This window comes from Harpia harpyja, chromosome 10 (genome assembly GCF_026419915.1).
Source record: "Harpia harpyja isolate bHarHar1 chromosome 10, bHarHar1 primary haplotype, whole genome shotgun sequence".
Classification (NCBI taxonomy): Eukaryota; Metazoa; Chordata; class Aves; order Accipitriformes; family Accipitridae; genus Harpia; species Harpia harpyja.
The window spans coordinates 528,044-552,180 of record NC_068949.1 but is presented as its reverse complement, the minus strand read 5'-3'; the positions used below and the strand labels follow the sequence as shown (position 1 = coordinate 552,180).

The following is a 24,137-nucleotide window of genomic DNA, read 5'->3' as shown; positions in this document are numbered from 1 at the left end:
TTCCCCCCCCCCCCCAAACAGATCCACGGGGCCGGTGGTCTCAGCTCCATCTTTATAGGCACAGAGGAGGAGGGTGGGCGCGGGGGGGGTGTCCGGAGTGGGGGGGTGTCCATGGTGGTCCGGGGAGCCCCCCCCCCGCCCTTAGCTGGTGCGGAGCTGGTAGTCTGTAAGAGGAAAAGCGGGGGTGAGGGGGGGGGGCGGTGTCCGGGGGGGGTCCCGGGGGGGGGTCCCGGACTCACCCCCGCTCTGGGTGATGTAGCGCACCCAGGGCAGCGCCTGGTACCCGCTCTTCTCGATGATCTTCATGTACCGCACCTGGGGGGGGGCAGGTGGGGATGGACCCCCCCCCCAACACCCCTCCCGGGCACCCCGACCCACCCCCGGGCATCCTGACAACCCCCCAGCTCCCCCTGGTGCAGAGGGGACATTCATTGCCCCCCCCCCCCCAAAACAGGCCACCCCCAGGGGGATACAAGGGGCCATGTCCCCCGTACCCTGTCCCCAAAGCACACGGGACCCCCTTCCCCGGGGACCCCCACGGGCCACATCCCCCCAAAACACATGGGACACTTCCCCGGGGACCCCACGGGCCACTTCCCCCCCCCCCCAGAATACACGGCAACCCCTTCCCCAGGGACCCCATGGGCCACATCCCCCCCCAAAACACACAGGACCCCCCTTCCCCGGGGACCCCATGGGCCATGTCCCCCCCCAAAACACATGGGGCCCCCTTCCCTGGGGACCCCACGGGCCACGTCCCCTCCATCCTGTCCTCAAAACACACGGGACCCCCTTCCCCAGGGACCCCACAGGCCACGTCCCCCTCCCCGGGTGGCACCTGGATGCCCGAGACGGTGAAGTAGGGAATCTCGAAGCGGACGGAGATGGGGGGCCGACCCTCCTCCTCCTCCTTCTCCACGCTGGGCAGACCGAAGTGGGCGCGCATCAGGTGCTCCTTTCCCCCCTGCGCGGCACCCGCGGGGCTGGAGACGGTGCCGGGCCACCCGCCGCGGCAGCCGGCTGGGGGAAAACCCGACGAGGGGGACCCCGGCGTCGGGGATGGGGGGGTGGGCAACCTCACCGGGAAGGATTTGATGGTCCAGATGACGAGGTTCCTCTCCGGGAGGTACCTGGCGGAACCCACGCTCGTCTTGAACTTGGGGGAGTCGGCGTCGCTGGGCACCGGCACGGCGATCTCCACCCCGTTGGCCACCGACTGCTTCTTGAACTGGCCCTTGGCCTTGGGGAGGGGGGGGGAGAGAAGCGGGGTGGGGGCGTCAGGGGCGGCTGGGGGTCCCCCGTGGCGGCGGTGACCTCCCGGACGTCTCACCTTGACCATGATTTCCACCCGGCTGTGGGAGAACTTCTCGATGACCGACTCGATCCAGATGAGCGGCTTCACCTGGGTGGGGGGAAAAGGGTCACCCCCGTGTCCCCTGTGTGTCCCCCCCCCTCGGGTGGGCCCGGCCCCCCACCTGGGTGTTGAGGCGGTAGGACATGAGCTCGAAGTCTCCGTCGGGGGGGATGAAGGAGATGGTGCGGTCGTTGTCGAAGCGGGAGAGCCGGACGCACTGGTGGAACTTCACGTCCTCCAGCTCCACCGACTTGTTCTTGCCCCCTGGGGAGGGACGGACGGTGTCCGGGGGGTGGCGAGGGGACGGGGACGCGTCACCCCCCTGCGCCGGGGCTGTCCCCGAGCCCACCCGGCGGCACTCACGCCCGGTCAGCTCGAAGAGGACGCGGTCGTTCAAGCCCAGGCGCAGCTCGGGCATCCCCGAGAGGAAGACCTTCAGCTTGATGGTGCCCACCACCTCGCTCAGCAGCACGCTGCCGTTGGCGCTCACCTGCCGGCACCAGCTTCATCACCGGCACCATCAACGTCACTGTCCCCATCACCATCCTCATCACCATCACCGTCCCCGTCCCCATCCCCATCCCCGTCAACGTCACCATCCTCATCCCCATCGCCACCCCGATCCTCATCCCCATCACCACAATTGTCTCCATCACCAGCCCCATCACTGGTCCCATCCCCATCATCACCATCGTCACCATCACCCCGCCAGTCCCACCAGCATCCCCATCATCGGCCCCATCACCAATCCCACCACCATCACCATTCCCATCACCGGTTCCCCACCCCACCACAGACCCGGCGGCAGCCCCCGCTGCGGCAGGACCCCAACAACCCCCTTCCCCCCAGTTTACAGGTGTCCCCCCCTCCCCGTCTCACCAGCAGGTTCACCGACTCGATGACGTCGATGAAGACCTCGTTCTTCTTGTACTTGATGCCCTCGGAGCGCCAGGACACGGCGTTGGTGACCGTGGTGGGGACGCGGGATTTGCCTGTCTCCAGCTTGTTACCCTCCTGCGTGATGTACCTGTGGCGGGTGGGGGGGTGCAGAGGGGGGGTGAGGGGGATGTGGGGGGGGTCCCCGATGCCCCCTCCGGCCCCCCCGGCCCCGCTCACTCCTGCAGGATCTTGCTGTCCGTGGTCTGCGGGAAGCCAAAGTCCATCAGCTCGTCCAGGAGCTCGTAGATGATGACGAAGTTGTCGCGGATGCTCTCCTCCTCCAGCTCCTTGAAGTACTCGCAGAAGACCTGGGGGGGGGGAGTGCCTCCGTCACACCCCCCCCCCCAGGGAGAGGAGCTCCCCCAAACTGGGGGGGACCCGAGCCCCCCCCAGCCCCCCCGAAACCTCACCTCCACCACCTTGTAGAGGAAGGAGTAGACCAAGGAAGCGTTGCCGTTCTTCTTGGTGGTGGCCACCACTGGTGGGGGGGGTTAAGGAAAGGGGGGGAACACCGGCGTGGGGGGGTCCGTGGGGAGGGCGTTCCGTAAGGATACGGTAGAGGTTGGCGTGTTTGATCCAGAGGAAATGGACCTTGCCGTGGGTCAGGAGGGGGGTGAGGGCCCCCTCCTCCTCCCGCTGCAGCAGCAGCCCCATGAAGTGCTCGATCTCCCCCAGCCCCACGTCCCCCTTGTAGTTGCGGCTGATCAGCGGCTGCGGGGAGAAGGGGGCGTGGGGGGGGGTGTCAGAAGTGGGGGGCACCCCCCCCCCCCCAAAATCGCTCACCCCATCCCCGGGGTCACGGGGGGGTCACCGCCAGGCTCCGCCGTTGACCTTGGCTGACCTTCAAGACCAGAGGGGGGACAACGGGGTGTCCCCCCCCCCGGGGGGTCTTTGGGGTGGTGGTGGGGGGGGTGTGTGTGTGGGGGGGTGTCTCACCTTCCCCTTGAGGTCCAGGATGAAGAGGGCAGAGGCGGCCATGGCGGGGCCCCGGCAGCCACCGCGACGCCACCGTCACCGTCACCTGCACCAGGTGAGCGGCTGCGCCCACGGGTGCGTGGGGCCCTTAAAGGGGACGGCCCAGCCCCACGGACACCCCCGGGGGGGGGGGGGGCCGGCACCCACCTGTGGGCTTTGGGGGGGGGGGGGCCCAGGCTCGGCCACCCCATGGCCACCTCTAGCCAAGCAGGGTGGTCTTGTGGGGGGACGTGGGTTGGGACCCCCCCACCCAAGGGACCCTCAGACTGGGATGGGGGGGGGGGCTGGGCAGCTTCCGGATGCTTGGGTTGCCCATCCTGGGTTTGGGGGGGGGCTGTGGAGCACCCCGGGTGCCCCAACCCAGCCTGGGGGGGTTCCTGCAGCAGCCTGGGTCCCCCACCTCCCCCGGGGGGGGTGTGCATGCACCCTTGGGTGCCTGAGTCTCTCATCCTATTCTGGGGGGGGACCCTGCAGCACCCCTGACCCCCGGATCCCCCACCCTGGGGGTCCCTGCAGAACCTGGATGCCTGGATTCCCCACCCTGGGGGTCCCTGCAGCACCCCACATCCCTCATGCCACCGCAGGGGGTCCCTGCAGACCCCCGACCCCCAGATCCCCCACCCTGGGGATCCCTGCAGACCCTAGACCCCTGGATCCCCCACCCTGGGGGTCTCTGCAGCACCCCACATCCCTCATCCCACCCTGGAGGGGTCCCTGCAGCACCCTAGACCCTCGGATCCCCCACTCTGGGGGTCCCTGCAGCACCCCACATCCCTCATCCCACGCCGGCTGGTCCCTGCAACACCCTGACCCCCGCATCCCTCACCCTGGGGGTCCCTGCAGCACCCCAGATCCCTCATCCCACCCCAGGGGGTCCCTGCAGACCCCCGACCCCCAGATCCCCCACCCCGGGGGGTCCCTGCAGCACCCTGACCCCCGGATCCCCCACCCTGGGGGTCCCTGCAGCACCCCACATCCTTCGTCCCACCCCGGGGGGTCCCTGCAGACCCCAGACCCCGGGTTCCCCACCCTGGGGGTCCCTGCAGCACCCCACATCCTTCGTCCCACCCCGGGGGGTCCCTGCACCCCCCAACCCCCAGATCCCCCACCCTGGGGGTCCCTGCAGCACCCCAGATCCCTCATCCCACCCCAGGGGGTCCCTGCAGACCCCCTACCCCCGGATCCCCCACCCCGGAGGGTCCCTACAGCACAGCACATCCCTCATCCCACCCCGGGGGGGGTCCCTGCAGACCCCAGACCCCCGGTTCCCCCACCCTGGGGGTCCCCGCCGCCCTCGCCCCCCCCCCGGAGCAGCGATCGGGGCGGAGCGGCGGGGCCCAGCCCCGGGGCGGGGGGGGGGGGGCCGGGGACCGGGGGCCGGTCCCGGAGCCGCCCCGCCCGCAGCCGCAGGCGCAACGCCCCGGGGTCGGGGAGGGCGGAGGGGGGGGGACCGGCGGCGGCGGCGGCGGGAGGAGCCGCCCGGAGCATCCCGGAGCATCCCGGAGCATCCCGCGGATCTCCGCCCCGCCATGGAGGAGCGAGCCGCGGGCAGGAGGGACCCGGACGGCGCTTACGGTACCGGCACCGGGCACCCCCCGCGCACTCCCCCCCCCCCCGGCTCCCCAGACCCCGGGGCCGGGACCTACGGGGGTCCCCCAATCCGTTCCCCCATCCCCCAGCCTGCCCGGGGTCCCTCGGGGGCTTGGGGACCCCCAGGGGCGCGGTGTTGGGGACCCCCAGGGGTTTGGGGACCCCCAGATTTTGGGCACTCCCAGGGTTTGGGAGACGCCCGGGCTTGGGGACCCACAGTTTTGGGGACTCCTAGGCTTGGGAACTGCCGGGTTTGGGGACACCCAGGGTTTTGGGGATGCCCGGGTTTGGGGACCCCCATTTTTGGGGACTCCTAGGCTTGGGAACTGCCGGGTTTGGGGACCCCCAGGGTGTTGGGACCCCCTGGTTTTGCAACTACCAGGCTTGGGGACCCCCAGGGTTTGGGCACCCCCAGGGTTTGGGGACCCGCAGAGGTGCGGTGTTGGGGACCCCCAGGGTTTGGGGACTCCCAGATTGTGGGCACACCCAGGGTTTTGGGGATGCCTGGGCTTGGGGACCCCCAGTTTTGGGCACCCCTGGGCTTGGGAACTGCCAGGTTTGGGGACCCCCAGGGTTTTGGGGATGCCCGGGCTTGGTGCCCCCCATTTTTGGGGACTCCTAGGCTTGGGAACTCCAGGTTTGGGGACCCCCAGGGTGTTGGGACCCCCTGGTTTTGCAACTACCGGGCTTGGGGACCCCCAGGGGTGCGGTGTTGGGGACCCCCAGGGTTTGGGGACTCCCAGATTGTGGGCACACCCAGGGTTTTGGGGGTGCCAGGGCTTGAGGACCCCTGGGCTTGGGAACTGCCAGGTTTGGGGACCCCCAGGGTTTTGGGGATGCCTGGGCTTGGTGCCCCCCATTTTTGGGGACCCCTGGGCTTGGGAACTGCCAGGTTTGGGGACCCCCAGAGTTTTGGGGATGCCCAGGCTTGGGGACCCCCAGTTTTGGGGACCCCTGGGCTTGGGAACTGCCAGGCTTGGGGACCCCCCAGTTTTGCGACCACCAGGCTTGGGGGCCCCCAGGGTTTTGGGGCCACCGGGCTTGAGGACCCCCTGTCCCAGCCCCTGGGACCCCCCAACCTAAGCAGCCACCATGCTCTGCCTGGGGGTCCCAGCACCCCACTGCCCGCAGGGGTGTGGGCTTCGCTTGTGCATGGGGGGGGCCCAGCTGGGGCTGGGGGGGCCGCGCGGCTCCGGGCTGTGCCGGGGGGCTCAGAGCATCCCTCGGCTTCGGCTTGTGTTGGCAGGTGCCGGTGCCGGACCCTTCCCGGCTCCGTGCCGGGGCAGCCGGTGAGGGGACAGTCCCTGCTGTGGGGGTGCGGGAGGTCCCGGGGGGGGGGGGTCCTGGTGGCCCCCAAGCCCGGGGGGCTGCTCCGGCCCCAGCGAGGGGGTTGCAGAGGAGGGGGACGCTGGAGCCGGCACAGTGTCCCCTTCCCGGTGGGACCCAGGGGCCAGCCGGCCACCAGATGCCCCCCATATGTGGGGACGGGGGGGGATGCCGCGTCCCAACTGGTTTTCCTGGGCTGGGGGGTCCGCCCAGCCCTCCCCAGCCTCGGCTTTTGTTCCCCGAGCCGCTTCGGCGGGTGTAAATCCCGGCTGCCCTGACATCACCAGCAGCCTATGAGCGCCGGCAGCGACGCCACGGTGCCGCCTGACCGCGACCCTCCGAGCCGTGGCCGTGCCGGGCGGCAGCGTGCTATTCCTGACCGCGAGCCGGCGCGTCTGGCCGGTTATTTATTTATCGCCTAAATATAACCCTGGGGTGGGGATGGGAAGCTCGGCGTCGCCGCGAGCAGGGGCATCGGCGCTGGCGTCGCCGACCTCGTGCCCTTTGCCGGTTGAAACCGGCGGCTCTCGCCGCCTGCCCGCGCACGCTCCCGACCTTTGCGCCGCGGCGAGTTTGCCAGGCCCAGACCACCCCCTCGCCGGTGCCGGTGACAACCGTGCCACGTCGGTGGCCGCCGGGCCCCACGGCGGTTTGCGAGAAGCCAGCGCCGCAGCCGGTGTTTTGCAAGGCCGGAAAAACAGCCAGGCGCGGAGGGTCGCGGCGAAGCGGCTGCGCCTTTAAAGCCATGTTTGCGCACCGGAGGGTGGTTTTCTGGTGTGTTTAACCGGAGGCGGGCGACGGCACGCCCAGGGCGGCGCGTACGGCGAGGGCCGCGGTGTAGGGGCTGCTGTGCATCTGCTGCGGGCCGGGGGCCGAGGCGTGAGAGCTCGCCGGCATGGGGGGCCAAGGGGACAACTACTACGGCAAGCACGGTAAGGCTTTGGCGACCGCTCGCCGTGGCCGGGGGGGGGTCCCGTGGGGGCTGCCGGGGCGTGGTGCTGCCGGCGAGCGATGGTCCGTGGGGCTTGGCAGCCCGGCCGCGGGTCGGGGTCACCGGCGGCGGCAGCTCACCGCGGGTCGGGGTCACCGGCGGCGGCCGCTCGCCGCGACTCGGGACGGAGGAAGTTGAACTGCAGCAGATAAAGGAGGAAAAAAACAAACACAAAATGGGAGAGAAAGGGGAGGAAAAAAATAAAGGCAAAACAAAGCAAAACCAAAAGCAACTGCCGTTCTCGCCGCGTTGCTTTTCCCCCCCAGCCGTGGGAGGCCGGGGGGCCGCGGTGCCGGGGGGCCACCCTCACCGCGCACCGGCATAACCAGCACAACGGCGTCGCTGGCACTGGTGGTTAATGCTTAACAACTGGGACAAACAGGTTCCCGCGGTTGGCGGTTCGTCACCCTGGCCGGCGCCCCGGTTACCGCCGGAGCCGGCTGTCCCTTTGCCAGCCCCGGGGTTTTTTTTGGGGGGGTCCCTGGGGTTCAATCGTCCCTTGCTGTCCCCCCACCCCGCAGCAATGACCCCCCTGCCCCATGCCGGCGTTTTGGGGTGCAGGTTCTTGGAAAGGGCTGGGGCGGCGGCTCGGCTGCTCCGTGGAGATTAGGGATCCGCCGGGGCTGGGAGCAGGACGCTCTGTGGGGAGCAAGCTCCTGGAGCCCCCCAAAAATACCCTGAATCAAATGTGTCTCTGGCTTGGGGCTGCTCTGAGCACCCCCCCAAAAGGCACCCCCAAAGCAGCCGTGTCCCTGCCATGGCGTTGCTCTGAGCACCCCCAAAAATGCCTCAAAGCAAACATGTCCCCGGCATGGGGTTACTCCGCGCACCCCCAAAACTGCCTAGAAGCAGGCATATGTCCAGCGTGAGGCTGCTCTGAGCCCCCCCCAAAAGGCACCCCCAAAGCAGCCGTGTTCTCGGCATGGGGTTTCTCCAAGCACCCCCAAAAATATCTTGAAGCAGATGTGTCCCTGCCCTGGGGCTGCTCCGAGCACCCCCAAAAAGCACCTCAAAGCAGACGTGTCCCCAGCATGGGGGCCCCACAACAGGCACCCCCAAAGCCGCCGTGTTCCTGGCACCGGCCTGTTCCCACGGCTGCGCTGCCTTCGCTGGCTGAATTCCCACCCTAAAAATAAAAGAGGGGAAAAAGGATCGTGCCATATCCGCCGGGCAGGAGCCCAGCGCCGTCGTGGGACCAAGGCAGGTCCCTCCGGCGAGCCGCGGCGTCGGCTGCCCGTGCTGCTCCGGCCGTGCTGGGGTTCTGCGGCACCCAAAACCCCCCCGGGTCCCCCCGCCGCTGGCATTGCTGCTCCCAGCCCCACTCTGCCTCTGCGGCTCTTCGGTGCTTCCGAGGGATTTTGGGTATCTTGGGCAGACGCAGGGAAACGTTTTTGGAGAGAACCGCGTGGAAACGAGTTTTCCAAGGGAATAATTGTTTCCACGCCTGGACAGTAGAGGCACGAACGGAGGGAAATGGCACCTGGAGATTATTTCTCTCCTGATTGTGCTTATTCCGAGGCTTTTAGTTAAAGCGTTATGCTCCCTCTGCTTCTCTCTTTGTGTGCGGTGGCGAGAGGAGGATGAGGAGCCCCTTCCTCCCATCCCAGCCATCCCCCAAATTGGTTTTCCGTTCCTTCATTGTCTCTGCAGGGACGCCGCAGAAATATGACCCGACTTTCAAAGGTCCCATTTACGACAGGTAAGGGAAGCCTCTCGGGAGGTGCCGGTTTCGGCGGTGCCGTGGCCCATGCCGTGTCCCCAACGCTCCTCTTCCCGCTGGCAGGGGCTGCACGGACATTATCTGCTGCGTCCTGCTGGTCATCGCCATCGTGGGCTACGTGGTGGTGGGTGTCGTGGGTAAGTACCGGGAGGGTCTGTGCCGGTTTTTGCTGCATTGGCAAGTTTTCGGCAATAGGGAAGACTCGGCTTGTGGCCGGCTCAGCGTCTGGGCTGGCAAAACCCTGTGCCGAGGGGCATCATGTCCTCCTGCTCATCCCGATGGGGACGGGTGGGGGGAAATAAGGGAGCGAGGGCTGCGGGGGGAACCACAGCCACGTTGTTCTGCTTTCCCCTCCTCAGCCTGGACCCACGGGGACCCCCGGAAGGTGATCTACCCAACCGACAGTCGCGGGCAGTTCTGCGGGCAACAGGGAACCCCCAACGAGTACGTGTCCCGGCTCGCGCCCATCGCTCACCGCCGCCTTGGCATCGCCGGAGAGACCATAACCTTGGGGTGTTGCACCCCGCGGCTCCGGGATGGGCAGCTGGCCCTGCCCGTGCTGCCTGCTCTCTCCTCCGGCTGCGGGGAGCGGCGGAGACCCTGCCCGCTCCTGGGAGGTGCAGAAAAGCATCGTAGCAGCTTACAGCTCCTGTTTTTGGGGGGTTGGGGGTTTTTTGGGGTCCTCCATCCCCCTTCCCGAGCAGGCGGAGGGATGCGGGTGCTTCCCATCGCTTCTCCCAGGGCAGGTGGTTCCCCAAACCGGGATTTTTTTTTTTCTGCCTGGTTTGCTTTGCAGGAAGAAACCTTTCCTCTTTTACTTCGACATCGTGAAGTGTGCCAGCCCGCTGGTGCTGCTGGAGTTTCAGTGCCCGACCACGCAGGTACCGATCCCGGCTTTAACGTGCTGCGCCAGGCGCAGCTCCCCGATGCCGTGCTTCTCCTTGGGGAAGCTCCAGTTTGCGGCATCCCCGTGGAGGGGGCTCCTGCCTTCATGTACAGCCCCCCCACTCCGTGTCCTCTTCTCCCATCTAGATCTGTGTCAGCAAATGCCCAGACCGGTACCAGACGTACCTGAGCGCCTATGGCTCCCGCACGCCCAGCGAGCTGGAGTACTACCGGCAATTCTGCGTCCCTGAGTTCAAAAACCTGCAGAAGGTGGGTTGCTGGGAGCGTGGTGTCGGCATTCCCCCACTGGACCCGGCGATGCCGGCGTTCCCTGGCGCAGTAATTCCTGCCCAAAGCGTTAATGTCCAGCTTGTCTGTCCCCATCCAGGCTCCCATTGAGGTGCTGAAGGACAAAGAGTGCCCAGCCATGATTATCCCCAGCACCCCACGTACGTCCAGAGGGCTAACGAGCTGCGATGAGCCGATTAACAAGCCCGCTCACTTTCGTCGCTGTCGGGGGAAGTGGCCGCTTTGCAGGCTGGCTGTTGGGATTTTCTGGGGGGTGGTCGGAGGCTCCTGTTTGGGGTTTCTGGGCATCCAGTGTAGGTTTGTGACCACGGGGAGGGGGTTTTGGCTCGTTTCCCCCACTGAGGTTTGCGACGCTGAGTTTTCCCCTCCTCTCGCCCAGTGGCGCGGCGATGCTTCCCGGCCATCCGGGCCAAGAAGGGCGTCATCATGGTCGGTAACGAGACCACTTACGACGACGGCCGTGGGCGCCGGAGGAACGTCACTGAGCTTCTGGAAGGGGCCAAGTGAGTCCTCGCAGCCTTCACACCGGGCAGGTGCCGTGGTTCGCCGGTCACTTCCATCCTTGCCGGGGCAGTCCCGAGAGCGAGCTCTTGTGGTGATGATGGCAACGTGGCGGGGATGCAACCGTACTTGGGGGAGCCCCTTAACGAGATGCTTTGTTATTGCTGCCTCACCCGAAAGAGAATTGAGTGGTTTTATCTGCCGGCACTTCTGCACCACATTTGTTTAGCAATTTATATTGCAGAAGAGCCTTGAAAGCCCCGTCACGGAGCCCTGGTCCTGCGTTTGCACAAAATCCTGCACCAAAACTCATATCCCGTGTTTGAAATGGCAGCTGGAAGGGAGGATGAAGGGAAAGGAGCGGGGTCAGCTTGAAGGAAAACAGTGCCGGGAAATCAGCCTCGGTCTTGTTGAATTTTCGTGTTTTCAGGGAGTCTGGCAGAGGGCCATTTGGCAGGGGAGGACAAGGGGCCATTGAGGCAGCACGAGTACAGGCAGCGGGCGCGGGCAGAGCCTCGCTGGGGCTGAGCCCAGGCCGATGCTCCTCCGCTTCGTTCCCCCGGCTTCCGCTTCATTCGTGTTTTATTTTTGTGTTGCAGAAAAGCAAACGTGGTCCTGGAAACCAGACAACTGGCTATGAAGATCTTTGAAGATTACACGGTTTCCTGGTACTGGATAATAATGTGAGCAGGGGCTGGGCTACGCTTTACGGCCATCCCTTCCTGCGGGCAGCTGGACCGGAGCCCGTGAGGGCCGATGCTCTGCCATGCCGGCTGCGGGCTTGGTGCCATGCTCAAGCATGAGGCGAAGCTCATGAATTACCGATTTTTTTTTTTTTTTTTTTTTTTTTTCCCCTGGCCTTTGCATAATTTCCATTCAGACAAAACAAGAGATGCCAGAGGGTGTTTTGGAGCAACTTTACTGGGATCCTGCTCACGCTCCGTCCCCTCCGCCATCAACGATTCCCATTTTTAAGGCTGCCCCATCATTAAAGCTTGAGGAAGGAGAGAGGACAAGCTGACTGATGGAGGAAAGCAGTGGGGAGGGGGTGGCATCGCCTGTTTTTTTGACGCGTTGCTGCCTTCCTCCCGCAGAGGCCTCGTGATTGCGATGGTGGCCAGCTTCATCTTCATTGTCCTGCTCCGCTTCCTGGCCGGGATCATGGTCTGGGTGATGATCGTGATGGTGATCCTGGTGCTGGGCTACGGTGAGCGAGTGATCGGGACTTTCTCCCTGGCTTTCCCCATTTTTCTTTCCCTGTTTTAAGTGGGCTTTGCACAAAGAAAGCTCGTACACAGCATCCTTCCAGGTGTCTTATCCGAACATCGGCATCAGTGGGGTTGAGCAGAGCCTGCTGGCATCTCACTCTGCTTTTCAGTGTAAATACGACAATTTTCTGCTTTTCACCGCAGGAATCTTCCACTGTTACATGGAATATGCAAAACTAAAAGGGGAAGCGGGTTCTGATGTCTCCCTGAAGGACCTGGGATTTCAGACAGACCTACGCGTCTACCTCCACCTGCGGCAGACGTGGCTGGCGTTCAGTAAGTCTCCGTCCTCCTCTGGATGTGGGACGGGACACGGTGGATGTGCCCCAGCCCCGGTCCCTTTTTGGAACAGGGCTTGGGAAGGGGAGAGCACGGAGATTTGGGGTCTTCTCAGTCTCCTCATGGCCCTTTGCAAAGAGCTGGGCTAAGGAAGGTGGCTTTTCCTGATGCCACCTCTGCTACGGGCCTGAGCTTATGGCTGGGATGACCGGCCACGGGGTGGGTGCTGCTTTTCCACGTGAACCGGGGTGCTGGATGTCCCCTGAGGAGTGTTCGGTGCCGTGACGGATTTGCTTGGCAAGACAAAGGTGGCCATAGGGCACTGTCCGTGCCCTCGCGCTACCTGGGGCTCCCCTTCTCCTCCCAGTGATCATCCTGTGCATCGTGGAGGTGGTGATCATACTGCTGCTCATCTTCCTCCGCAAAAGGATCCTCATTGCCATCGCGCTCATCAAGGAGGCGAGCAGGTCCGGGTGTCCCCTGTCCCCAGGCAGAGGTGGCCGTTGTCACCCGTCATGGTGGGAGGACTCGGGGACGGCTGGGCTCCAGCCACTGAGGTCCTCCCATTGCCAGGAGGATTTTAACTGGGTCTTAACCATCTTCTCGGCAGAGCTGTTGGTCACATCATGATGTCGCTGCTGTTCCCGTTGTGCACCTTCTTCCTGCTGTGTCTCTGCATCGCCTACTGGGCCAGCACCGCCGTGTATCCTTTCCTCCTCCTCTTCCCCTTCCCTGCGCCTCCGCTCCCCAGGAAGGGAGCTGCTCAGATGTCAAAGGTCTTCCAGGCTGCTGAACATCTCACAGGATTACTGACACATCCGTTTGCAAAACTGCCGGCTTAAGTCTCTAAGTTTAACTTAAAACAAAACCTAGCGTAGAAAAGCAATTGCAGGAGGCTGGTGAGAGCAAAACTGAGTTAGGATTCGGGTTTGGGGTTTGCAAAATCGTATCTCTCCTTAACCGTTGCTCTGCAGTTTCCTCTCCACCTCCAACGAGGCGATCTATAAGGTTTTTAACGAGTCTGCGTGCCAGTTTTCCGGGCAGACCTGCAAGCCAGAGGTGAGGGCGTTGAGAAACTCATACGAATGCTATGCTTAATCTGTCAGAGATAAGATTGTTTATTACTTGAAAAATATTCTGGTGGCTATTCGAGCCTGCAAGCTCTTTCAAGAGAAATTCCGCCTTTCTGAACTCGTTTACGTCATGTCGTTATTTTTCTTCAAGCTGTTGTGTGCACAAAGCTGACTTTTCGGTCTGAGCAGACGCTACTGAAAAATTAAGCAGGATAATGTCTTCTGAAAGTCGAGATTGCTTTGGGTTGACCAAAAGATGCCATCGCTCCGCCCTGTGGCACGTCTCTGGCCACCGCAGTGCATGAGCCTCTGCTGTCCTCTCTAGACCTTCAACACGAGCAACGTCACCAAGCTCTGCCCTGACGCCCAGTGCCTCTTCGCATTCTACGGGGGCGAGACGGCGTACCACAAGTATCTCATCGTCCTTCAGTTCTTCAACGTCTTCATGTTCTTCTGGCTCGCCAACTTCGTGATCGCGCTGGGCCAGGTGACGCTGGCCGGGGCCTTCGCGTCGTACTACTGGGCCTTCAAGAAACCCGACGACATGCCCGCCTTCCCCCTCTTCTCCGCCTTCGGCCGTGCGCTCCGGTATGTCCCTCTTGAGGAGTACTTGCGAGCTTCTTGAGATTGTCCCCTTCTAACCGGAGCAATCTTTCCCAGGTACCACACCGGCTCGCTTGCCTTTGGCTCTCTGATCCTCGCCATCGTCCAAGTCATCAGGGTCACACTGGAGTATCTGGACCACAGGTTAAAAGGTACCGAAGCTGGAATGGCAAATGAGTAGATGAATTAGGTTGGCTGTTTCTGCCTTCCTTGGTGCCAGAGCTCGTGGCTAATATCCAGGGGAATAATTTCAGTGTTTCGGTAGAGAATCGAGATTTTCCTTTTGGGATCCCGTAGCCGTCTCTCTTTCCCCAAGAGATGTTTCACAGGGCAGGAGGCGAGGGATGTGCCGCGGCTGCCGCGCTAAGTCAACCAGTCCTGGGTGTCTGTACGGGTTCCAGGGAAGTCTGTGTCTGGCCATGTGACTTTCTTGATCGTGAAATGTAAACAGCGAGCAGAAGCGTGGGAAGAGCATGCGAGGCTCATCCCGCTGTCTGCAGCAGTGTTGGCCTCCCAGGGAGGCTGAAAAGAGGGCGTAGAGGTGGGGGGAGCCTGTGACGGGGCAGTGGGACGTCTCGTTGGGACCTTGAAGTTGCTTCTGTAAGGAAAGGCGTGTCTCGGTTTGGCTGCTCACTGAGCTGAAATGCTCTCCCGTGGCATTTCTCCAGCTGCAGATAATAAGTTTGCCAAGTTCCTCCTGAGCTGCCTGAAGTGCTGCTTCTGGTGCCTGGAAAAATTCATCAAATTCCTCAATAGAAACGCATACATCATGGTAAGAGTCTCCCAACATTAACGCCCAAAGGGTCATGACTACAGTGGGGTCATCTCAGGACTCTTGGCGATTTCTTTCGGTGGCTGTTGAGAACCGTGTCTCCCAACGTCATGGGAAAACGAGGCTTTTCAGCATTTCCCAGCTGTTTCACTGGAAAGCCTTGACTTCAGCCGTGTTGCTTCGACTTTGGGAGGGACCTTCTCAGAGACACCGGGGTGTGGAGATTTAGCTCTCGGTGTCTGCGATGCCTGACCTGTCAGTGGATGACAAACGCACTTCCAGGGTGGGATTTATCTGAGTTTTACTCAAAGATGGGATTAATTGCACCCTCTTCTTAGTGGTGAATTCAGTGTGGCTCCATTTCTCTCTTCTCTGCCTCTTTTTTCTGGGACCCACCCTAGATCGCCGTCTATGGCACCAATTTCTGCACCTCCGCCAGGAACGCATTCTTCCTGCTGATGAGGAACATCATTAGGTGAGATCCTGGTGGGTGCAAGGGCTCTGCTCTGGACAGCAGGCTTGGTTATTTCCAAGTCCTTCTTGCTGCCAAAGATCAACCCTGATCTGCCTGCCTTGTTTTCAGGCTTTCGCAGCGGTTTATGCCATGTTTGCAACGGGTGTGCACGTTGGCTGCCTCCTCCCATGCTTCCTTCTGAATTTGGGGTGGGGAGCGGATGCTCATCTCTCTCTTGTTTCCAGGGTGGCCGTTTTAGATAAAGTCACGGATTTCCTCTTTTTCCTCGGTAAACTCCTCATCGTGGGAAGCGTCGGTAAGTGCTGGGGAGTGGAAGTTTCTCCTCGGGCTGTATGGCTGCTGTAGGCTTTCATAGCCAGTTACGCCTTCCCGAAACCTCCGCTCTCTTCACCCCTCCCGTGAGACCGTTCCTTTCCCTCCTGTTTTACATCTCCTTCCCACCACCTGTTTGCTGTCTTTCTTCTGCCCGGCATCCCACAGCGATTTTCACCGTTTGCTTTTCCAGGAATCCTTGCCTTCTTTTTCTTCACCCAGCGGATAAAGCTCGTCCAAGACACAGCGCCGCCCCTAAATTACTACTGGGTCCCTATTCTGGTGAGCCCCTTTCTCGTCTTTTTGGGGAATTTAGAAGCGATGGGAAGAGATTCTTAACACAAATGCCTTAAAAACACCCCTCCGCTCACTGCTTCTGAAGGACCTTCTTTGTTGAAGGTGTTTTCTCTGTCCCCGTCGAAATGAGCCCTTTGTTTCAGCCAGCCATGAAGAGGCGTCTCGCCCTTCCCGTGCTGCCCAGATTGGCCTCCATCCACTGTCGTCGCTGAGGCCTTTTGTCCTGAAGCGGGCTGGTCCGAACAGTCCTGCCCTGTTCGCTTCTCCTCCTTTCCTTGGGGAATTCAGGGGATTCAGCAGGTTTCCTCCTCCCGGATGAGGGATCGGGGTTTTGTGGTCTTTGCAAGATGTCAGGTCGTGGCATGACCACACAATTTCTCTTTCAGACGGTGATCGTGGGCTCCTACCTCATTGCCCACGGGTTCTTCAGCGTGTACGGCATGTGCGTGGACACCCTCTTCCTCTGCTTCTGTAAGTGTCTGGCTCGGAGTGTCCGTCTTCCGCTGGGCAGGAGTTCGTGGTAGTAAAACCTCCCTCCCTGTGGGGCTGAACCCCAGAGTTGTCCAGATTTGGGGTTTGCTCCAAACTCCCGTGGCCCCTCTGTGTGGTTTTTCTCCCGCTTTTTCCTTTACCGACTCCTACCTGCGTTCTTACCAGCATCTGCTTCCCCCCTGCCTGCTAGCAGTGGAAACCCAGAGCCTGTCCTTGGGTCTCCTGCGGTCTCTCTTGATCTTTCTGTTTTGGTGCTTTGGTCTTGGTGGAACCTAACTGCAACTAACTTCAATTTTCCTTTTTTTTTTCCCCTCTTTTTTTTCCTTTTTTTTTTTCCTTTCCCTCTCGCCCTCGTGTCTCTCTTCACATGTTCTCCATCCTTCATCTCTGCCCTGCCTCTCCCTGGCTCTTCTGCTATTTTTCACTCTTCCCCATCACGGCCGCTTCTTCCTGGGGTTGTGAAAAGGTGAAGATCTGGAGAGGAACGATGGATCTCCCGAGAGGCCTTACTACATGTCCCCTGAGCTGAGTGAGATCCTGCTGAAGGGGAACCTAGAGCCTTCCAAAAGCGCCGATAGCCAAGGCTAGGGGCTGGCCCCGGGAGGAAGGCTGCGTGCCTGGGGGGGCTGCAGGATGCTCTCAGCCCCCCAACCCAAGCAGCGTTCTCCTAAGCCTGTGGGTGGCAGCCACGGTGCAAATCTTTCCCCTGGATGTCCTTCAAAGCCTTGAGGGTAGACGGGGTGCCGATTCCTCAGTGCCCGATGCTGTATCAAATCTACCTTCCTGCCCAATAATGAATATTCTTGTATCGAGAGAACGAACCTAGAGTGTCACCTAGAGTTAATCTGGGGTCCCACGTGTCCCGGTAGCACCCGGCGAGGAGCGCTCCGCTCCGGCGAGCAGCTGGGAACCAGCTGGACGCGCACGGGTGCCGATATATAGTTGTGTTTCGCGTTGAAGCGGAGATCTTTGTTCCTAATCGCCAGCCGTGAAAAGGATGGGAGAGCCCCTCTGCTCGCAGGAGGTACCTCGTGTTGCAGGGCGGTGGTTTGTAGGACGGGCTGAGTGGGTTCGACAGCCTGAAAACTGGTCTCTCCCCGCTTTCCTCTTTGTTCTGCCCCCAGCAAAGAGCAACGAGCCTCTTTCCTCGCCCACTCTTTCTATGCAAAACCGGGTTGGCGCACTTAAAAAGACTTCTTTGTGAGATTGCAGATCTTTTGCTTTTAAGTCTGTTGCATCAGCCAGGCCTTCCTCACAAAACAGAGCTTGCCCTTTTCACAGCCAAAAACTCCGTTTCCTCGCGCTGCCGGTTTAGGGAAGCCGAAAAGAGCCGTCGCCGGTTGCAAGCCGTTAAAACTCAGAGGGCTTTAACTCGCAGCATCCCTCATTTAAAATGGTTTCTCTTGCTGGTTGCACAGAGGTTTAATGGCTGCAGGGAGGTGGTGGCTCGTCCTGGGAGCTGCCTGATGGGCTCTGCTTTTTCCCCGCCCTGAGGTGGTTGAGTTGATGGTTTGGCTTCTGCCTGGTCCAGGCTCCTACGGGGCGGAGGAGCTGGGGGGCTGCAAAGACTTTTCCACGCTAACGCAGAGTGTAGGTGGAGATGCTTGCCAAGACCTGCAGGCTGGGGTGGTTGTGGGAAGGAAGATGGAGCCTGCGTGGAAGGCGAGTCCCCAATCCGGCTCCGGCAACTCTGAATTGCCAAAGGACCGTCAAGGGAAGGCGATGTCTGGAGGAGCAGTGTGACCACCTCTGACGGGCTGGAAAGCTGCGGGGAGGTAGTGCGTTGCGCTGGCGGGTGTTACACCGGGAACGTATTGCGGCATCTCTACAGCTAGAGAAATCAGACCAAAAAAATCATAAGTTTGATTGGGAGGCAGCTGGTGAGGGTTACAGCCCCTAAAGAAATGGCAGCCAAACACAGGCTGGATCCTCACCTTGTTTTCTCCTCTTGATAGTCCAGAAACGATCAAGATTTTAAAAAAATGCCATTCTGGCGGCACACAGCCCGGGGAAGCTGTGGCCAGATCTCCTATTACAAATCCTCATGCAGACAGAGAGGCCCGTCTTTTGAGTCGTGCCCTCTTAGGACAAAGCTGTAGTGTTAACGCTTGTATTTTCATTACAGAGAAACACTGAAATCCCTCTCAAAATATCCCAAGGCGCTTTCAGTCGACTCTGAAGCTGGTGCTTTGTGGGTTTGTTTGGTTTTGGTGGGTTTTTTTTGGTGGCTGTGATTTTCCTACCACTTCTTGCTGGCGCAGCTGCTTTGCTTTGAACAGCGAGAGGCCGAGCAGCGTGTTCGGTGCTGGGAATACACCTAACGATTATGTATGCATGGCGTGTTGACAAGGGCGTCGCGCACCCGGCGAGCAGCGCCAAGCGAATACCGAGCGAAATTGCTTTGCGCTCGCGTCATGAGCCATTTCGGCTGCACAAAGAGCAGGGAGAGCCGCGCTGCCTGGCTCTGTAGAGGAGGGGAACCGCGCTCCAGGCCGGCAGAGCTCGAGTGGCGCGCCGAGGAGACCGCTTTTCCTATGGCACTGTTAAACTTTCCCACTGCCCCCCTGAAAAAAAAACCCCACCCAAAGCTCTGCTTTCTTCTAAATAATAGCGGCCTGTTTCCAGAGCGTGATGCTCCCCGTAAAATGGGAGAGGTGCTGCTGCGGTGGTTTGTACAGCGAGGGGTATTTAGCTGTGACACAGGGACAAAATACCCCCTGCCCGCGATGAGACGAAAGACTTTTATTTCTGTCAAAGATGATTATTAGACGAGCAGGACGGCTGCTCCTCTGGCATCTCTCTGCCTTTAGGCTCCTTGCTGCATCTGCTGTGACTCCTGCCACACCAACCTGTGTGTCTGTCCCCCCCGCACTGCTGTGCGGGGCTGGGGGGGGGTTCTCTTTGCAGTGGAAGACCTGGAGCGTAACGACGGTTCGGCCGAAAAGCCTTATTTTATGTCACCCGACCTGAAAAAGCTCCTGAAGAAGACGAACAAAGGTCAGCCTGATGCCTAGAGCTTGCCCTCGTCCTTTCCGCGCTTCCTCTTCCTGTTCCCGCTTTGGGAGCAGAGCTGCAGGATAACGCCCAGCGCTCAGCATCGTTTGTCCCACCTGGAAATCTCGTTAATGAAGCTCGAACCGCCATCTCCTTTACCCCTGCGGTGGGCAAGCAGCAGAAGAGGGGTTCGTTAAAGAGAGGAATGGGTTATTGTTAATGATTCAACCTTAAATCGTCGGGGTTGCTAAACGAAGACCGCTCTAGCGTGTCTGCTTCCGCAGAACTCATCACAGCTAACATCCCGTTGGTCCCCAGCCAGCTCAAATACTGAGCTGGGGAGTTCCCGGCCGAATCCTGCCAGCACAGGTGCCGATAAAAGCAGCACAGAAATGTCTCTGACACAGGGCAAAGTTCCGTCTTCCAGGGTGTCGACCGACACCGAAGTGAGTTTGATTGGATTTAGTAATTTTATTTTATACCGGTCAAAAAAAGATGACGTTACCTTCAGGTCAGCTGCGTTTGGCTGTCCCTTAGCCCCTGGGTAAATCCAGGCGCTGCGGTGACCAGCGAACAAGCTGATGGCTTTAAGCAGCTCCTCAACTTGGTTTTTATTTGCAGCCCCCCCCAAATATTTAATTGCAGTAGTTGATTCCTACCCAGAGAGCTGAAACATGCTGAAATCACCTTGCTTCTCTCGCCACCCTTTGGAGACGCCTTAGGGCCCTGCTTTGGGGTTGTGCTGGGCACGTTTAGACAATTAATTCTCTTAGGAATATGCCAATTAGTGTTCTTGTAGCCACCTGCGAAGGGTGAAGGTGGAGGGAAATGAGGGGTTAATGAGCAGGACTTGGGCGTTAGGGCGCTGTGCTGGGTATCCCACTGAACCAGGGGTTTGTGTTTGGCTACAACCTGGGACAGACGGACGGACGGACGCTCTGTACAGTTATTGCATCTTTCTAGGACTGACGGCTTCTACCGATTCCTCCCCCCAAAATCCTGCATTATATATTTAAAAAAAAAATTTACAGTAAAGCCTTCCCTAACTGTTGAACAAAATGCTTTGCCTGTGTGACAAATTTAGGAAGACCCCACCTGCGGGCATGGTGAAGGAGTAATGTATATATACATATAAATATATATATATTTTTTTTTTTTTAGCTTAACATTAGGTAATTTTAAGCAAACCAAATGACAAACAACAGGTTGCCTTATGTCCTTTAGATGCCACGGCGGCATCTGGACTTGTAGCTGACTGCTGTTTCTAGTGGGAAGGTCCAGACCTTTGGCAGCTCCTGTCAGGAGAAAAAAGGGAAGGTTTTTGAGAAATAGATTGAAGGGGGTTAAATGTCACTAAACCACAAATATTAAACTTAAATTTTAACAAAATTAAAACACCTCCTCTGATACGCACAGCTGCCGAAGTGTCCTTTGAGCAACAGGAGGCTCACCCGGGTATAGTCACCACCACAAATTGTACCTTTTTGTGGTTTGATTTGTTTAAAAATAAATGCACTCAGGCTTTGGTGGACAATTTAACAGCTCCCAAAGCACGGGGTGGGGGGGCAGCAACAGCAGGAGGCTTGTGGGGTCACAGGCACCTCCCTGCCTTAAAAAATGCAAACATTTGCTTAGCCACGTTTAATTTGTGCTGAAGGATATATTTTGCTTCTTTTATACATATTTCTTAGTAATCTTTAGATCCGGGTAGTATTTTTGTAAGATACAAGGAGTGTTTTCTATCTGAATTATTAAATGGTTTGGGGGTTTTGTATATTTTGCTTTGACTAGTTGTTTCAGTTCTGTAGCCGTTATTTTGATCTCTTCCAGTACTATTTTTGTGACAGATTTTGAAATATCTACCTGGCAGCACACTGAGATGTAACTGCCCTGGCCCGGGGCGGCGCAGCACCGCTGACGTTTCCCTAAGCCGATCGCAGGTGTAGATCTACGCTTGCTGGAATCAAACGCCATCGTTTCTCTAAAGCGCCTTTTTCCTCGCATCACGATGTAGCTGATCCAATGCGTGGGGGGAGAGCTAAAAAGAAAAGGCAAAGGTAGAGGTAAAGCTAAAAAGAAAAAGGTAGAGGTAAAGCTAAAAAGAGGAGAATCCTCTCGGTTTGGGGCAGGGGGAATAACTAAGGGAATAATTGCGGGAATATATTCAGTTTACAGCTATACGAGCACCTACGAGAAAATATTTTCTGCAGCCTGATGCTGGTCCTGAATTATTTTAATTTTTTCCTCTCTCATCCTTGTGTAGGTTTTGAGATGGTTTGTTTTATTTCCTGTTTGAAATTTTTGTGTAGAGGGTTAAGTTTACTCTCGCTCCTCGACTTTAGCTGTTCTCTTTTTGTATCGAGACACCTTGGTTGTGGAAACGCTGTCCGAAATAGCAGAGGACCATCAGTAACTCGATTTATTTGCATAAACAGCCAATATACAGTAGAGATTTTTAGGTCTGGAAATACAAATGTTGAAGTAGAGAATAAATTTAGCAAAATGTGTTCTTTGGGCCGTGGGGCTGGCTCTGCTGCGTTCTGTAAACTCGGTATTTGAGGAGTGGAATTAGGGATTCCCATTTCCAATAAGCCGAAGCAGCAGCCGGCTTTTCAAAGCTGAAAACTACACACACTGTGCTCGCCGAGAGCTTCGGAAAGCAGAGAGGCAAATCTTCCAGTAAATGAGGAGGTTTTGGAAAAAACCAGAGCCACTCGGGCGAGGGCAGCTGTCCAGCAGGATTTTAGTGTCCGGAAAGGCTTCACTCTGTGACTTGGGTTATTTGTTTCTGCAAGCATGGAGCGATCCGTGCACTTGGAGCATGTCTCCCGCGTAAAGCTGTGTATTTAAAGGCATTAATTTGTCTGTCTTTGGGAATAATCGCGCCCTTTTCAGTACTGAAATGCAACTTTTGTCCCTATAAACCACGCATGCTCCGAATCTGTTCCCTGAATCGGGCCAGGGCAAGTAAAAAAAACTAAAAAAAAAAAAAAAAAGCTAAAAACTGCAGGGTTGATGTTCTGCAAAACAAATTCCTTCTTTTTTAATGTATTTCTGAGGCATTAACTACCGCTACTATGCACCGGGGCTCCTATGCAAGGACGCACCTCCGGCGGGAGTGTCCGCGCGCGTTCCTGATGTCGTGTGTGACGGTTCCATTGATGTCAGCGTTGCAACCACAAATAAAAGTGCCTGTTTGGACCTCGCGTCCGCCGCGTGCTTCCTTCTGACCTCACGGGGCTCTGACATCATGGCAAAGCCTTTACCAAATTCTCTGCAGCCCTTCAGAGAGGCGTTGGGAGTGGAGGGAACCTCCAGGGTGCTGCTGGTCCAACCGCGCTCATTAGTTCCTCTTCGTTGTGGCTTCTGCTCGTCTCTGCAGCGTTTTTCTGCCTGGCAGCGCAGAACAGCTGGAGGAAGAGCAGAGCGTGACGGCGCGTGTGACTGATACAGCTGGCTTTCGCCCCAAAAACAGGCCGTTACAGCTTGCTTCAGTGCACACCTTAACGCTCAGCTTCCTATTTTCAGAGTTTGGGGCTTCACTGCCTTGGGTTTTTTGACTAAGTACGAGGTATTGTCAAATAATCCTTGACCCACAGAAGATGGCCATCTCTGGCAGAGGTTTAACAGGCTTTTTTTTTAAGGAGCGAGCGTTCATTTGGACACTTACAATCATTTAAGTTCATACTTGAGTTCAACAAAAGCAGAAGACGTCTTTGAGATCGTTCCCCTTCTATGTTACGGCGGGAGAAGGAACTTGCCCCCGAGACCACGGGGCCTCATCCTGCACCCCAAAGCTCTGGGGGCTTGATGCCAGCTTAGTTAGTGCGGGGCGAGGTTGTTCATCTCTTCCCGGTCCCTCCAGCTGCCGTGACCATTACCGCTCTAACGAGTTGTGGCCATGGCTGGGTGGCACCCTCTGCCGCCACACCAACACATCGCAGGCGGCTGCTCCGTGGAAGGTGACAGACACCCATCGATGTCCCCTGCGCCTACAGGACTCGTGCCCTGCCATAGATCAACCCTATAGCACGGCGACTCCTGTCTTTCTATGTGGGACAGCGAGCTCTCGGCCAAACCCTGCTCTTGGTTGCCCCAAGCTTCACGGCCCTGGGGCCGGGATGTCGGTGGACATCGGCACAAATCCCAGCGGCAGCCCTTCCCCGTCCCGAAGGGCTCACCTCCACGGCGGGCAGCTGGCCCACTGCCCCCTCTGAGGCCTCAGGGCCCCGAGGGTGGGCAGCCCTGCGCTCAGCCCCTCAGGGGCTGCCCTCCCCTGCACCCCAGGACCCTTTGTGCCCCACGTTCTCCTCAGGCCACCAGTCCCCACAAGTCACTGGCCCCCTCAGGGTGGTCCCCTCAGGCCACCAGCCCCCTCAGACTGGTCCCCTCAGGCCACTGGTCCCCTCAGACTGGTCCCCTCAGGCCACCAGCCCCCTCAGACTGGTCCCCTCAGGCCACTGGTCTCTTCAGGCTGGTCCCCTCAGGGCTGTGGTCCCCTCAGGCTGCTGGTCCCCTCAGGCCACTGGTCCCCTCAGACTGGTCCCCTCAGGCCACCAGCCCCCTCAGACTGGTCCCCTCAGGCCACTGGTTCCCACAGGCTACTGGTCCCCTCAGGCCACTGGTCTCTTCAGGCTGGTCCCCTCAGGGCTGTGGTCCCCTCAGGCTGCTGGTCCCCACAGGCCACTGGTCCCCTCAGACTGGTCCCCTCAGGCCACCAGCCCCCTCAGACTGGTCCCCTCAGGCCACCGGTCCCCTCAGACTGGTCCCCTCAGGCCACTGGTCCCCTCAGGCCACTGGTTCCCACAGGCTACTGGTCCCCTCAGGCCACCAGCCCCCTCAGACTGGTCCCCTCAGGGCTGTGGTCCCCTCAGGCCACTGGTTCCCACAGGCTACTGGTCCCCTCAGCCCACCAGCCCCCTCCGACTGTTCCCCTCAGGCCACTGGTTCCCACAGGCCACTGGCCCCCTCAGCCCGGTCCC

General features: G+C 59.4%; 2 protein-coding genes across 5 annotated transcripts; one reads left to right on the top strand and one right to left on the bottom strand.

The window, feature by feature from the left end:
* Nucleotides 1–30: 30 nt before the first annotated feature.
* Nucleotides 31–3,368, bottom strand: AP1M2 (adaptor related protein complex 1 subunit mu 2). The gene is made up of 12 exons (XM_052799212.1): nt 3,230–3,368; nt 2,848–3,004; nt 2,704–2,771; nt 2,471–2,601; nt 2,234–2,381; nt 1,718–1,844; nt 1,476–1,618; nt 1,331–1,402; nt 1,082–1,240; nt 839–964; nt 240–315; nt 31–164 (listed from the first exon to the last, which is right to left on the bottom strand). The coding sequence occupies exons 1-12, from the start codon at nt 3,269–3,271 to the stop codon at nt 142–144; spliced, it is 1,272 nt and encodes a 423-aa protein (XP_052655172.1). The 5' UTR covers nt 3,272–3,368; the 3' UTR covers nt 31–141.
* Nucleotides 3,369–4,710: 1,342 nt separating this feature from the next.
* Nucleotides 4,711–22,356, top strand: SLC44A2 (solute carrier family 44 member 2). 4 transcript variants are annotated; one of them, XM_052799079.1, is made up of 22 exons: nt 4,711–4,843; nt 8,826–8,874; nt 8,959–9,032; nt 9,255–9,339; nt 9,692–9,776; nt 9,928–10,050; nt 10,169–10,229; nt 10,469–10,592; nt 11,190–11,273; nt 11,685–11,797; nt 12,003–12,134; nt 12,505–12,604; nt 12,748–12,840; nt 13,112–13,196; nt 13,536–13,798; nt 13,871–13,965; nt 14,482–14,585; nt 14,987–15,060; nt 15,285–15,355; nt 15,566–15,654; nt 16,056–16,140; nt 19,069–22,356. In XM_052799079.1, the coding sequence occupies exons 1-22, from the start codon at nt 4,798–4,800 to the stop codon at nt 19,173–19,175; spliced, it is 2,142 nt and encodes a 713-aa protein (XP_052655039.1). In that variant the 5' UTR covers nt 4,711–4,797; the 3' UTR covers nt 19,176–22,356. The 4 variants fall into 4 exon arrangements, with proteins under 4 accessions (XP_052655039.1, XP_052655036.1, XP_052655037.1 ...); XM_052799076.1 differs by having other exon boundaries at nt 16,628–22,356; XM_052799077.1 differs by lacking the exon at nt 4,711–4,843 and adding an exon at nt 6,694–7,116 and having other exon boundaries at nt 16,628–22,356.
* The last annotated feature ends 1,781 nt before the right edge of the window (nt 22,357–24,137 follow it).

What these genes read in the sequence shown, in the direction of transcription:
- AP1M2 (XM_052799212.1), bottom strand. Translation starts at nt 3,271, where the DNA reads ATGGCCGCCTCTGCCCTCTTCATCCTGGACCTCAAGGGGAAG. An exon ending in GACAGCAAGATCCTGCAGGA is followed by an intron (nt 2,382 to 2,470) that starts GTGAGCGGGGCC and finishes CACCCGCCACAG; the next exon opens with GTACATCACGCAGGAGGGTA. An exon ending in TCACCGTCTCGGGCATCCAG is followed by an intron (nt 316 to 838) that starts GTGCCACCCGGG and finishes GCCCCCCCCCAG; the next exon opens with GTGCGGTACATGAAGATCAT.
- SLC44A2 (XM_052799076.1), top strand. Translation starts at nt 4,798, where the DNA reads ATGGAGGAGCGAGCCGCGGGCAGGAGGGACCCGGACGGCGCTTACG. An exon ending in CCTCATCGTGGGAAGCGTCG is followed by an intron (nt 15,356 to 15,565) that starts GTAAGTGCTGGG and finishes TTGCTTTTCCAG; the next exon opens with GAATCCTTGCCTTCTTTTTC. An exon ending in CACCCTCTTCCTCTGCTTCT is followed by an intron (nt 16,141 to 16,627) that starts GTAAGTGTCTGG and finishes GGTTGTGAAAAG; the next exon opens with GTGAAGATCTGGAGAGGAAC.